This window comes from Cryptotermes secundus, unplaced genomic scaffold (assembly GCF_002891405.2).
Source record: "Cryptotermes secundus unplaced genomic scaffold, Csec_1.0 scaffold1350, whole genome shotgun sequence".
Classification (NCBI taxonomy): domain Eukaryota; kingdom Metazoa; phylum Arthropoda; class Insecta; order Blattodea; family Kalotermitidae; genus Cryptotermes; species Cryptotermes secundus.
Genome location: NW_019739242.1, coordinates 240969 through 254671, shown reverse-complemented (window position 1 = coordinate 254671; position 13703 = coordinate 240969). Strand labels below are relative to the sequence as shown.

The 13703-nt window shown below is 35.6% G+C and overlaps 2 protein-coding genes across 6 annotated transcripts in view; one reads left to right on the top strand and one right to left on the bottom strand.

Annotated features, from left to right (window-relative positions):
- Nucleotides 1-8537, top strand: part of LOC111871874 — a 141295-nt gene extending 132758 nt beyond the window's left edge. For both annotated transcript variants that reach the window (XM_023865257.2, XM_033754441.1), the window contains exons 5-6: nucleotides 53-203; nucleotides 792-8537. In XM_023865257.2, the coding sequence (XP_023721025.1) occupies nucleotides 53-203; nucleotides 792-1531 (891 nt within the window). In that variant the 3' untranslated portion in view covers nucleotides 1532-8537. The remainder of the gene's footprint in view (nucleotides 1-52; nucleotides 204-791) is intronic.
- Nucleotides 1879-13703, bottom strand: part of LOC111871884 (uncharacterized protein KIAA1841 homolog) — a 27408-nt gene continuing 15583 nt past the window's right edge. For 2 of the 4 annotated variants that reach the window (XM_033754438.1, XM_023865266.2), the window contains 2 exons: nucleotides 10829-11049; nucleotides 1880-10751 (listed from right to left, as the gene is read on the bottom strand). In XM_033754438.1, coding sequence (XP_033610329.1) covers nucleotides 10615-10751; nucleotides 10829-11049 — 358 coding nt within the window. In that variant the 3' untranslated portion in view covers nucleotides 1880-10614. Of the gene's footprint in view, nucleotides 10752-10828; nucleotides 11050-13703 lie in introns of those variants that run through there. The other 2 variants (XM_033754439.1, XM_033754440.1) reach the window with 2 other exon arrangements.

Below are 13703 nucleotides of genomic sequence, written 5' to 3'. Positions count from 1 at the left end.
TTTTTATTTTTATATGTATACATGTTTAAAATTATTTTTACTGATTGCACAGAAATGTGAATGTGACACTGAGTCACCTCTTCGCATAGCATGTGGGTTACCAACTTCTGGTTCGTTCCTCCACAAACTGTATTCCTCTAATGGTTGTGACGTCAGCAGATATTTTGCTAGCAGTCTGGCATCCCTACATCTCTTGCTTACAGGTGGGTACAATACACTAATATGTCATCAACACTTGAACTACCTTNGGTGCCAAATCCCAGAAGACTGCTTTCTTCATGAGAAGAACTGCTAACAAAAAGATATGTTATCCAAGTTAAATTGAACTTGCATTCCGCCAAAAGCCATGTTCTTCAACACGGAATCAACATGTCCACTATTTCCCTTCTTCTTTTTCAAAAGACGTGAGGCAGCTTGAATTTAAGTGGCTTCAGAAGACATCTACCAAACCCTATATATATACACACTATTCTAGCTCTTTAAAGGATTTGTTTAGCTTCTGAGCTGTGCTAATAGTTTTGAGAAAATCACTAGTCACAAACAGCCCAGTATTTTAATTTTGACATAGCATAATATTTGTAGTAACAGTATGTATTTGATGTTCTCCCACACGTTAGACATAAATGATATAAGTTATAAGTTAAAGGTTAAATTAACTAAAGATCTATATATAATTTATTTTTCCTTAGAATCATGATGCAAATGGGATAGATGGATAATGGCTTATGAAACTTATGAGGGATCTGTGTATATGAACCACAGTGATTTACACATACATTTCTAATTTCCAGGAGACTTGCAGGGTAACTGGTCAAGTGTGTTGGAAGCAGTGAAACTATTAGCAACTATACGGAGGGAGAGGCGGACAGGGGCAGGTCAAGAATGGCACTTTTTGCTCTCCATGAGAGACTCTGAAGGAAACACTCCACTTTTAATAGCAGGGCGTCGTTTGCTGAGGGAAGAGGCATTTGGTCAAGCAGCCCAACTTAGTCAACTCCTCCTTGAAGCTGGCAGTGACCCGAATGCAACCAATAGTGAAGGTCGCAGTCTTCTCACATACAGTGTTCATTACATGGATGAAAGTATAGAACTGACCAGAGTCCTTCTCAATGGTGGGGCATCAGTATGGCCACAAGGAACTCATGAGACAATAAATGAAAATGTTTGTAATGCAGATCATTATTCGGCTTTCACATGGTTTCTGCGTTCTGTCATTAGGAGAAGGAAACTTGATGAACAGTGTGTACAAACTCTTGCATTACTGTCACAAGTCATGGGAGAACATCCTGGACGTATGCATGCACATGTGATGCGCACAATGTTTCGGCATGCAAAGTGTTACAAAGTACTGGGTCCTGTGTTCTACCAACTGAAGATTTCAATGATGCGGTACTGGACCCAGCCACAGGACTTGGTTTTTATGTGCCGAAAAGCCATCAGATCAGCTGTAGGACCAGAAAGAATCATGGCAGGAGAAACGAGCCAATTGGGATTGCCAAACAAGATACAGCGATACCTTCTGCTGGAGTAATGTCAGACACACAGATTTCAGAAGTAGCACATGTAACCAAACTCAAAATCCTTTATCAGAAAACTAACATGGTGCAGTTTAGCTCTTAAGAATCCTGTGCATCCACCATATTAGAACAGTTCAAATCTCAGAGCTATAATCACTGAATACATTTATTTCATTTGCAATCTTGTCTGACATGGGTCCCTTTGGAATTTCTTCCAAGGGAACGAGGACAACTACTTCTCAAATGGGAGTAACCACAGAATTCACTTACAAAGTTACATTTAAGCTATTTAAGATTGCTGATATTAAGCTTTCAAAAATAATTTTAATCCTTATTATTAATATTTGGAATATTTATATCTTTTCCTCAATTTTTATTTCTTTTCAAAGTCCAGCAAGGATGAAGGTGCCTCACCCCAGCACCAATGATTGCCAATGCAAATAAGATAAATTAAACTGTCTTCTTAACAAAATCTGATCCTGTAGCACTGAATGCTATGCCTGTTACTCAACTTTCTCATTCAATGACAACTGAAAAAATTTACCATCAGGCAATAATTGTTACAAATTATTTCATATTAGGAGACAGAAATCAGTGCTGAGAGTCCAATTGCTCTGACTGCACATATCTCAGATTCTTAAGTGTGTATTACACCATGCATAAAATGTGCCACAACAAATATAAATTATGAATAATTATGAACTTCTTTTGCATACATACTTTAAATGAAACTCACCAGTGAAATAATGAGCAATAAGACAAACGCAGCAGTAGCCTGTAGTGAATATTACAGGATATAATACAGTTGAATTTGCAAAGAACAAAGCCAAAGAACATATCTGAAGAGGATGGAGTGGAATCTTGAATGTCTGATAAAATTCTTCTCTCTCTCTCTCTCTCAAAATCAGATGATCTATGTGCAGTTTCATTTAGCACAGAATATACAAGAAGCCTGTTTCATACTCTCAAAGGCAGAAACTCACACTTGTCCTATCACGATATTCAGGCATAACCAGCATTATTTATGTCTGCAAATTGTAACTTAAAATATATTCGCTTTATCCTGGACTGCATGGTAACTTCAGCTATTAATTAAATAACAAACATAAGGTGTCGTATACTCCTCCTCCTCCTCCTAACTCTTCCCCCCACCCCCATAATTTGATACTTAGTCCCTATTCCAAGCCAAAGATGCTCTTGAGCCCTCCATTCTCATCCTTGGCTTTCCAGTGTCTCTTCATGCACAAGGCCTGTGATGCTTAATTTCTCTGGATATTGCAAAATATGGCAATATTTTCTGAACATGTTCTTTCCATTTTTGGTTGTACTTCCCAATTTCATATACAGCAAGCTCTATTCTCCATCATGTATGAAGAATTTGATGTTTTATTACACGAGCCTGCCAGTTACATGAAAAACACAGAAACTCAATTTTAGACACAATATTCCACATTTTCGGTCTTCTACACATTTAAAGTTTCTGTTTCAGGGTCAAACTAACACATTTTGAATCAAGTCTTTATATGGTAGACTTTTTACATGACAAAGTGGATTGATGAGTGAAAGATTTTGGATACACTGTAGCACAATCACAAATTCAACTGGCTTTTTAATCATAACGGATCACTGCATGAAAGGGGACAAGAGCAGCACTCCTAGTGATACTTGGAAGAACTAATGCGTGAGGAATGAATATAAGTGCATTACAACTTTGTTTTTTAAGTATCTTTATAGAAAGAGTAAATTTTCTTTGACATGTTTGCTGGTTCCTTGAGAATTCGAGATGCTTATGTTATTTTCCTCATTTTGAGTATGATATTTTATTATTTTAATCATACTAATGGAGATAAATATCTCACTTGTGCCACCTGAATTTACCTTGCCATACTCAGAGCCCATCTTTCACTACCACAAAATAGTACCGCTTTACTAGCCACACTGTGAAACCTTAAAACTACCTATTTTCTCATTTGCTTCCTACAATTTTTCCATTTATTTTGTCTTCAACATTTGCATTCCTGCAGTGAACACAAGAAAACCATTCAAAACCACAAAAATATAGATCACAGTTTTACTGCAGTTTTGAAACATAACTATATATATATAAAGATTTTTCTTTGGTGTTCAGGTACTAATGTTGCAAATATTCAGACTTTTGTGGATGTTTCATGGTAGCATTGAGTTCAGCTGTGCTAAAGAATCATACACTCATACCATTTATCAAACAAAAATTTATATACTTATACTTCAGTAGGAGGGATAATCAAGGTTAAATTGTCAGTGCATGTAGAAAATAATTCCAGCCTCAGATCAGAATATTTGTCTGGATGAAGAATTTCAGATATTGCATGAAAATACATCTGATGAGCAGTGTAACATTTCATATGTGCTGATAACAATTACTTTTAGTACTGTGAAGCAGTGCATTGTCTTAGAATGAGAATCCTATCTGTTTCACGTTGTACAGTACAAATAATTGTCTATCAATCTAGTAGTGAATCAAAATATATTTATGTACAGTATACAGCTTAACACTATTGAAGCCCTGCCATCAGACCAACTCTACATTCGCAATTAAAATTTATGCATGAGGGCTTTTGAAATAAGATTTGAGACATATCTGTCTTCCAGAGACCTGGGATTTGTAATACAGCTTCAACTCCCTGTTTCTGTGGGTGCATTGCTTGACCTACAAAGTGTTTTTTCCTCACTATTTGGTCAGTCTCAACATTAAACACCAAAAAGAAAGGGAAAAAAGAAGGCAGTGTTCTATTCACTACTTTATTTAGCTGGACCACTGACTGAGAGAAATTGCTATGGTGCAAACAAGCTGAAACATGAAATCATTTTTATGATAGCATCTTGTAACCAAGAAATTAGAAGTTGCTGCTATGATAAGAGATAAACAATTGCGATCATAAGTGAACCTTGGTAAGTACTGTGCATGTCCATATGTGGTAGAGCAGAACACAGAGTTGCAAACCAAAGAATGGAGATTAGCTATGAAATCTGTACAATTTGTATTTGCAATTGAAATTGTGTGATACAATAAAACTGGACTATTGGGATGTAAATAAAAATATAAGCATAGTAAATCAGCAGTAAAGGAAGACATGTCAGTAACATGCATGTCCCTTTACATTATACCATAAATTGTACAGAGGCCATTACGTAGACATTTTATTTTCTATACTTGATTCGTGTTCACACTGCAGAGAACAAGGCAAAGAAAGTGCTTATCTTATACCATGCAAATATGATCAAACAAGTTATTGCACCTTATGTTGGACACAACATGTGCTCTGTATACTGATTTCTTTTCCTTTGCACTTGACAAATTATTAATTGGATTATATGCTTATACATAATTCTGCAGCCTTTTTTATTTCTGGCAAGCACTTCTCATGTCAAGTTTTATTTCTTCCTTCTACTGTTTATAATAATCTAAATCAAGATCCAGCTGCCACACATATAACTGGAAACTGCTTGCTATAATGCTTTTCAGATAACATGTACACTGCTTATTACATTGCATATCTACCATAATGTTCTGATCTAGTACTGTAAATTGTTCTGCTGAATGAGAGTCAGAGATGTAGAATGTGCTCATATAGGAATGAGGCAGGGAAGAGTATTTCAGTGCACCAAGATTATCACTCTCGACTTTCAACATCTAAAATGAATGTTAATTTAATTTAAAAATGTGCCAAAGCAACAAACAGTCTGGCACAAAAAGGGCTGAACATTCTGTTAGCACCAAGATATGGAACCAAAATGGACAACTACTTACACATTTATATACTCAACATATGTCTCAGACATAATTACATACTAAATAATATGTCACATTTGTGTCCAGAAATTTCTGTATCTAGTTTTATATGTAAAATTATTGGACACTTATATATCGCTAGAGGCTGTGACACCAAAATAATGTGAAATGAAGAGGTATGTGAAAATTGTGTTCAGTTTTTCTTCAAACTCTCTAAGAAGTAATGTAACAACAGTTCACAGTGTTTCAAGCCAGTGTTCGAAATGGCATAACATTGGTGTATGTGTAGATTGGTATTTGTGAGTTGATGCAATTACACAAACCCCCTCCTCCCTTTTATTAGCCATGAACCATATTAGTACATTCTTGGGAATATTTATTCACAAATTTTCAAATATTTTGTACTCATATATTTCTTCATGGTCCATTCTGTGTAAATCACTACTTATTTCATAGTGTTTTCTTAATGAAAATTAGGACCTATTGAAGCTGATACTTTTCCTTATAAATTGTGCAGGGATCAAGTCTTATGTAATATATTTTTGTGTATTCTTCTTACAAAGTGAATGTCAGTTGTATGGAAAATAATTTATTTTGAAGATTCTGGGGGTAATTAAAGTTGTTTTGAACACAAAAAATAAAATTAAGGCAATACAATAAAAACATTCCTGCACAGCACATATGTCATGATCTTTTTCATGGCTCAAGAGATTAATAAGTTTTGGCTTTTTTGCTTCTCAATTTATCAGGGTAATATAAATGGAGTTAAATGACATCAAGTAAGAAGAAAATGATGAACATTTCACTGCCTTTACCAACTTGTACATTCCCCCATAGGCCTAAGATCACAACTTATATGTCTCAGTTTATTTTGAGAATGTTACCATACCACTGCCAATTAAATTGTCAACATATTATAGCTTAATCCCATGTATATACATATATATAAACTTCTACGTATATAATTATATATTGAATGAACACAATCATTTTATGCTGTGTTAGATTGTGCTTTCCATACAGTGTTCAAAGTGTGTCAGAAAAAGTCACAGTGGAAGGAGTTTACTTTCAAAACCTGATAATGAACCTTTCATTACTGATCTGTAGAAAGACTTATATATGAGAAGTGTGAACTCTATTACATATCACTTCTTGTTCTGATTTGAAATATTTGTATAATATACTGTAGTGTATTTAGCCTATACAGTAGCATTATTGTAATCACAGATTGAGAAAAGATGATTAGGCATATGGCACTAGTGAAAGGGTGGGCAATTATTTCTTACCTGGGGACCAGAAATATCTTTTTTGAAAATACCAAAAAGCCTCACAAGAAACATAGTTTAAAAACTGTTTGCAGTTACTGAATACACATTATATATCAAAATTCACAACACTCACTTTCTCATACCCATCTGTAGATTCAATAGGCTAGAGTTGTAGTAACTCAAAACTTCAGTTAAAATCTCTATTTGTTTGATTTGTGTCTGATTTATTTTTGTGATTGCAATAGTTTCTGTACATTATGTACGAGAAATTAAAAATTAGTAAAAGATAATTTATTCACCCTTGTAATATTGGGATATATGGGTAAAAATTAAAAAGATTACAATATAACTAAAATACAGCTAAACTAAATATGCCCACTAAAATGCATATTGGCAGGAATTAAGGTGCAACATAATTTTATATGTAGGAGTTTAAATGAGGTTGTAAACAAAATTTCAGGCAAGCCAACATCATATGAAGGGCATTTCCATACATTTCAATATTCAATTTCGTGATTTCAGCAGTTTCCAGAGGATCCAGTATTACATTACTCAACAGGAGAAACTATTCACTTCCATTTAGGTGTATCTTCAGACCACTGTGAACACTGTTACTAAAGAACAGCAGTGTAATAAAAGCACTGCAGTATTACAGAACAAGCTTGCACATTAGTCTGTATTAGTCATAGGCCAAGTACTAATAATTTTACATGTAATGAACATCATTCTACAAATATTGCTGGATTAATTTAACTGTAAGTAAATGGAACATTAAAAATAAGACTAAGGAAGTAGAAGACCGATAACAATATTGTTTTAAAACTGCCCACCATTAAAGTCTAAAATGTTAGGATGAAATGTGAACAAACAACAGGTAATGGTGGGCCATACTTGGCATGTCTTGCCCCTAATATTTTTCAACAAATCCTGACATTCTCATTTGTCATTCACATAGAGCAGGGAGGTAGCCTTCCTGTATTTTTTAGTTAGTTTCTGAAAGTTATTTACTATCGATATATAGTTTCATTGTGTTTCTGTCCTCTGATTTCTTGGAAAACGATGGGTTGAAAACCATACTGCAGATATAAAATGCCACACAATGTGCAACAGCAGATCATTTAAATACCCACACAATATACGATTAATATTGTATTTAGTCTACACATTAAAATTAAAAGCGAATGATATTTAATAATATTTAGAGAAATTCTCCTACCAACAATGTGCATGGGGTTGCTTCATTTTCTGTTAATCCAGTCCTATGATGTGCTTCTTTCATATTACCAATACAAAGCATTGCAGTATATAAAAAGTAAAATATTTGGTGTCCATAAAACTCTTGGACCAAAAGTCATACTTTAAACCATGAATTTATGTTGAAGACTGTATGAAATATCTGTATAATAATGAGCTTATTTTGTGATTATGTGATCTTTGTAAGATCATCTAGTAAGTATTTAGTTATGTAAGAGAATTTGTTTGCATCTTGCCATCCCACTGTCCCTATACTGTATCTTCAATAACATTCAGTACTGTACTTATGTAGTCACTTCTGAAACACCACAATTGAAGTAGTCTGTTAAGGGTACCAGATTTTCTTGAATGTGAAATTCAACTGTAGTTTTAAAGGCTTTGTCATTTTACTGCCTGTCTTTACACAAATACTATAGTTAAATTAGAGACAAATGCCAAACGGTTCCTAACAATCAATATTAATATCTGTATCCACTGCCAACTGACCACAATTCATTATTATTTATACAGTATATTCATTGCGCGTAGTATAGTATGTATGAGTAGTTCATTCTTGCATGTGACATGTTTTGTATCTTGTGTACATTAGATTTTATACAATACTTTATTTATGTCAATGATCATGTGAGTTTTGTTTTGTGTGGCTGTAATGTGTAACACGTTGTGTGGTTAGTATGAAAATCAGTCTTTACTTGCCGATTAAAATATACAGAACACATTCAAGTATTTATTTATTTTATTGTTCATAAAGTATAGTGTAAATGACACAATATAATAACAGACCATGTTCCTGCTGACAATGACTTCATGAAATGCAATGCTCCACAAGCCTTCTTTTATTCCAGGACACTTTTATCCTTAATGCAACGAAAAAAAAAAAAGAGAGAAAATGGGGAAGGTAAGTTCAGCATAACAGACCTATTTCTTCTGGATGTGAGCAGACTCAGTAAAGCAATGGGCCTGGACACTTTACATTTTAATATATCCTGGGGTTGAAGGATAACATTGCAACAGAAGGAGAATTAATTGAATGTATCCTTCAGTGTAGGCAAGGCTTGCAGTGTTGCACTGGCAAGCCATATCATCTAATTATCTCTCTGGTAGTAAAAATGATACAAATATTCAACACTACTGTGTCAAAGCCAGCCATTTGTCAGTGAGTTAGTTATATCCTCCACACAAACATGCCCCCTCCCCCCACACACACACCAATACTTCTAACCTGTAATCATTACAGGTTTCAGGATAAGATACTGACCTGCATAGTCTTGTTTTGTTGGTGAGCAAGAAACTAAAATAAACAGAAATTTCTCATTTACTTGTAGTTGGGGAATGAGCGATAACCAACATCAAAAGTTTCAAATAGTCACTGACTTGGGTAGTGTCATTATGCTAATGAGCAAGAATGGTATGTAATACTCCTCTGAATTGAATGTAGCTCCTCAATGTGATTATCTTGACAGTTTTTAGGATTAAAAGATTTGAATGGGAGTTTTCTTCAGAGAGTGCCTGGTAAGTAATCTCATCTGACAACGAAAGTGAGTTTAATGAAGGCAATGTAGCAGAAGATAATTACAGTAGTGTGAGCAGAAGCTGAGCCCACATTTGGTCAGGATCACAACACTCTTGAAATTCCAGTGGTGTCCATCCCATCGCTGGAGATCTAGAGGCTTAAGATACAATGGCACTCCATCTGAACAAAGAGTCTTTACCAACTACCACCTATCTCCTATTCTTTGCAGAAGTGATCCAGTTCTTAGGGATACAGACATATACATAGTACCAATATGTAGGCACATTTGACAATGATAACAGACACCTGTGACTTCCTGACTTGACAAAACAGGAGATGTACATCTTTTTTGACTATGATAATACAAATGGAACATGATATCAAGGACACACTGAGATTACAGGTCCACTCTTGAATGTTCTACACCACAACATTCATTTCACACACTATACTCAGGAAAAGAAATTATGCCTCAAAATATTTTGTTCTGCATGCATATGTGAGAGTTTGTTCACTGAAGACAGTAAACTAAAACTTTTAGGCAGCTTTAATTTAATGCAACTTCAGATCTCAGTTCAGATTCTCAGTAAGGTCAAATTACTTTCCTTGATGACATTTTATTAATTTCTGTCTAGTATTACAATATATATGCTCCACACAAGGCGAAACTACCATATTTTTATGTGCCACAACATTTCCATAAGAATGATCTTTTAGTGATGTGTGAATTCTAAACCTTTCAAGACATCTGACTAAAGGAGTTGTTCATGTCATTTGCAGATGTTTTATACAAAACAATTTCATACATTGAATAAAGGTTAGATAAAGTATCAATATTCAAATGCAAGGGGTTGAGATATTTCAGTTATTTTAGTTCAACATTCTGCATAGGAAGGCTGTATGACCTGGTGCTGAAACATCAACAACTTCCACAGATGGAGCATAAAACTGCATACACCAAGCACTGGTGTAAGAAATTGCTACTAAACTTCATACTATCCTTTTCCAAGCCACTACAAATATCACAGGAAAACAAAATGAAATACTTCACTAAACTGTAGGGTGTGCAAACATTTTTCTTTCCATCATCTTACTGTGTACCTAATCAGGAACAAAGTTATTTAAAAAATCTGCACAGAGAAAAAAAAATGGTCAGGTAATTAAGGTTCAACAGAGAAGTGTGTGGGTGGATTTTCAAGGTATAGAACAATTCATTAAATCCACAGATGTGTCACCTCTAATAGCAGTCATTTTCACAATAGAACCATGCCATTGGTTTTGTGCTAGTCATCACCTCTGTGCACGCACTTTGATTCTGGAAGAAAGCCCCCAACCCACGGATCGTGGACGATTTGAATTTCCATGACATCCATGTGAAAGACAGTTGGCATCCCTCCATTCTTGTTCCAAGCGAACATAGATTCCACCTGTAAGAGTAGACTTTGACAAGTACAGTGTACATCACGATTAACTGATGTCAATATTACAAACAAATGAATCATACCTTGTGGTATGATGTGATTATTCCAAATTGAGTGACCATATTGAATATGATGTCCATGTGAATGGCTGTGCATTCGAGAGTAGAGATTAGATGAATCTGCACATGTTCTTCGTGTAAGCAATGCTGCCATCTTTTGGATAGCATGCTCTTCATATTCTCTCTGGTTGTCCTGGTTACTGCGGACTGACAGTTCTGAAACCCATCGGCAGTTATCTTCTCCTCTAGTGAGAGAATAACATAAATAAGGTCTGCGTCTGCATCATTACCTTTTACTACTTCTAAAATTTAATAACCATGATGTAGTATCATTACATCATCCATTGTCTGTGTCTTACAAGTGGGTCATGCCCTAACAGTGCCAATTCTTTACTATTATGGCCTGATACATTATAAGTTACCAGTGTTGTCTACACTTGTAATTTACATATAGTGTATGTCCCTTGGGGGTTTTGAAAAATTAATATGCGCAAACAAATTGAGCTAGCCAATGCAGTTTGTGGCAGATCATAGTGAAACTCTGGAAGTGTTTTACTGACCTCAGTAGACTCAGTTGGGTCCCTTAGAAAGAGACTAGCTCTTTCTAAGGGGCCCAACTGAGTAGGTTTATCCTTCCCTATCCACCTGAAGACAGAGAGAGATCCAGTCTCCGAAACGTCGTGGTTTTTTGTCTTTTACATACCAGACGATGGGTGAAGTCCAAAATAAGCCAAAAGAAGTACAGTATACACCATCGTCAGAATCCTTTCAAGTCTATCTAACAGAAATTAATTAAATAATTTTCCTGGAGAGTAAAGAGCGGCTGGCGCATAAGGCTGACAACCTTACCACCATCTTTGAGCCGACTGTCTAGATAATGTGGGACCCTCAACACCTCACAACCCTATGGGCCTTCATGGCCTGGTACAGGGACAGCTCTCTAATAATACACAGATGGTTCATTTAAGGTATTAAAATGTTACAAACAGATCCACACATATACAACCATAATATTCTCTTATACTATTTACACAAACCTTTAAAAAGTCATTTTCAGATATTAAGAATTGATCAACAGAGTAGAAAGAATGTACATATTCTTAATGCTACTTCATATTGTACCTCCTCATTTATAAGAGTTTTGAGACTTGATGGTAGATAGTTATAAGTTCAAGGGAACTGAGATGGGTGGTACATGGACAGGAGAACATGGAGGGAGATCAGATGCCTGAGACACATATGAAAAAATAATACTAAAATGTGTATTAGAAAAAAATAGGTTGTCAGTAGTACACCCACCCCCACACGCTTTACTTCCTCACGGGGTAGTGCCTCGGCTAAATTCAGTGGTATGAGTCTTGTATCCCAGGGGTACATGGGTGTTGGCTCGCTTACGTCGTTTTGGATGCAGGCTCGATCGGTTAATCCCTCAGTACAGGTTCCACATGAACACCCTCACTCCCTGGCTTCTACTCCCTCACTACTCAAATACCACCGCTGCTCCTCCCAGAAACCACGTTCTTACTCCCATCTCGAACCTTCCACTGGGAGGGCTACATGACCAAAGGCACGGACCCCTTCTGGTCTACCCACCTTCTCAAAGCTTCTATCCACAGGTCCTTCACCCCCACAGGCACAGACGAAAGAAGGTATACCTACTCCCCCCTGAATGCAATGGACTCACCAACCTCCCTTCTGTCCCTCGTAACAAAAGGGCAGTTCAGAGGACCTTGATCCCTCAGGAGCATCCTATTTCCACAGCTAAACTTAATCATTACTTACAAACAAATAAGACACCTCCGTGAAGGATGCGTACGGTTACAGTAGTGAGATTAATTGATTTGAAGTAGCATAAGTCAGGGTCCAATAGCTTTTGTATTGAGGGTATTTAATTTTGACATACTATTGAAACAAGGAATTTCCTGATCAGCAGCCATTTGTTGACCATATAGCGAAGAGTAAGTAATTCAGTTTTCAATCCATTTTGGTGCAGTAGTGGTTCATTGTTTAATTAGTAATAGAATTTGCAAAGACATCTACCCATAACATATTTTGTAGATAGTTTTCCTTAAAGATGATAGTGAAAATATTCTCATTAGCACTTCTGTCATGAAATATCCTCAATCTAGATTTTTCTTTCAGGGTGAGCAATGAAGTTGGACACCCATGTAAAACAAGAGGAAAATTATATATTTTTGTTAAAATATATTTATAGATTTCAATTTATCTTACATAACCTTGAATAATGAAGAAAAACAGTGATGAAACTATAATACAAAAGATTTTACATAATGTTCCTCTAAAATACAGCTTTGCAATTGTAGGTACAACTCTACTTCATTTATCATAGAAGCTAAGACTGGCCAATGGAGGTATGGAGGAAAGCTGTCAATTTCTGTATTTCTAACATTGGCCATATGAAGTCTGACAGTAAGAAATAATGTCACCTTGACCTCGCATATTTTGTCTTAATGGCACATACTCTTCAAAGATCTATCTGAAATTCTTAACAATGGAGAGGATTNCACCTTGACCTCGCATATTTTGTCTTAATGGCACATACTCTTCAAATATATATAAAAGAGAAGAGACAGTGGCAATGACAAAATTGTTAAAAAAAGTTGTGTAAATCATTGACATGAAAGGCAAAAAACGCCTAATTTATTATGAAAAATGATCTGATATTGCAAGAAAAGTGTGAGAAATCTGTATTCATAGCTTTGACAAAGCTTACACACCACATGTTTTATGAATATTTTTCTTTCATAGTGAAGTCAATCTGTACTTTCTTTAAACTTGAGACTGCAAATGATAATGCTGTCACAGCACTTCTTACCCAGTAATAGCATTCCTGTGGCATCAGCCCTATTCCTTTAAGAATTTTAGTTCACCCTCAAAC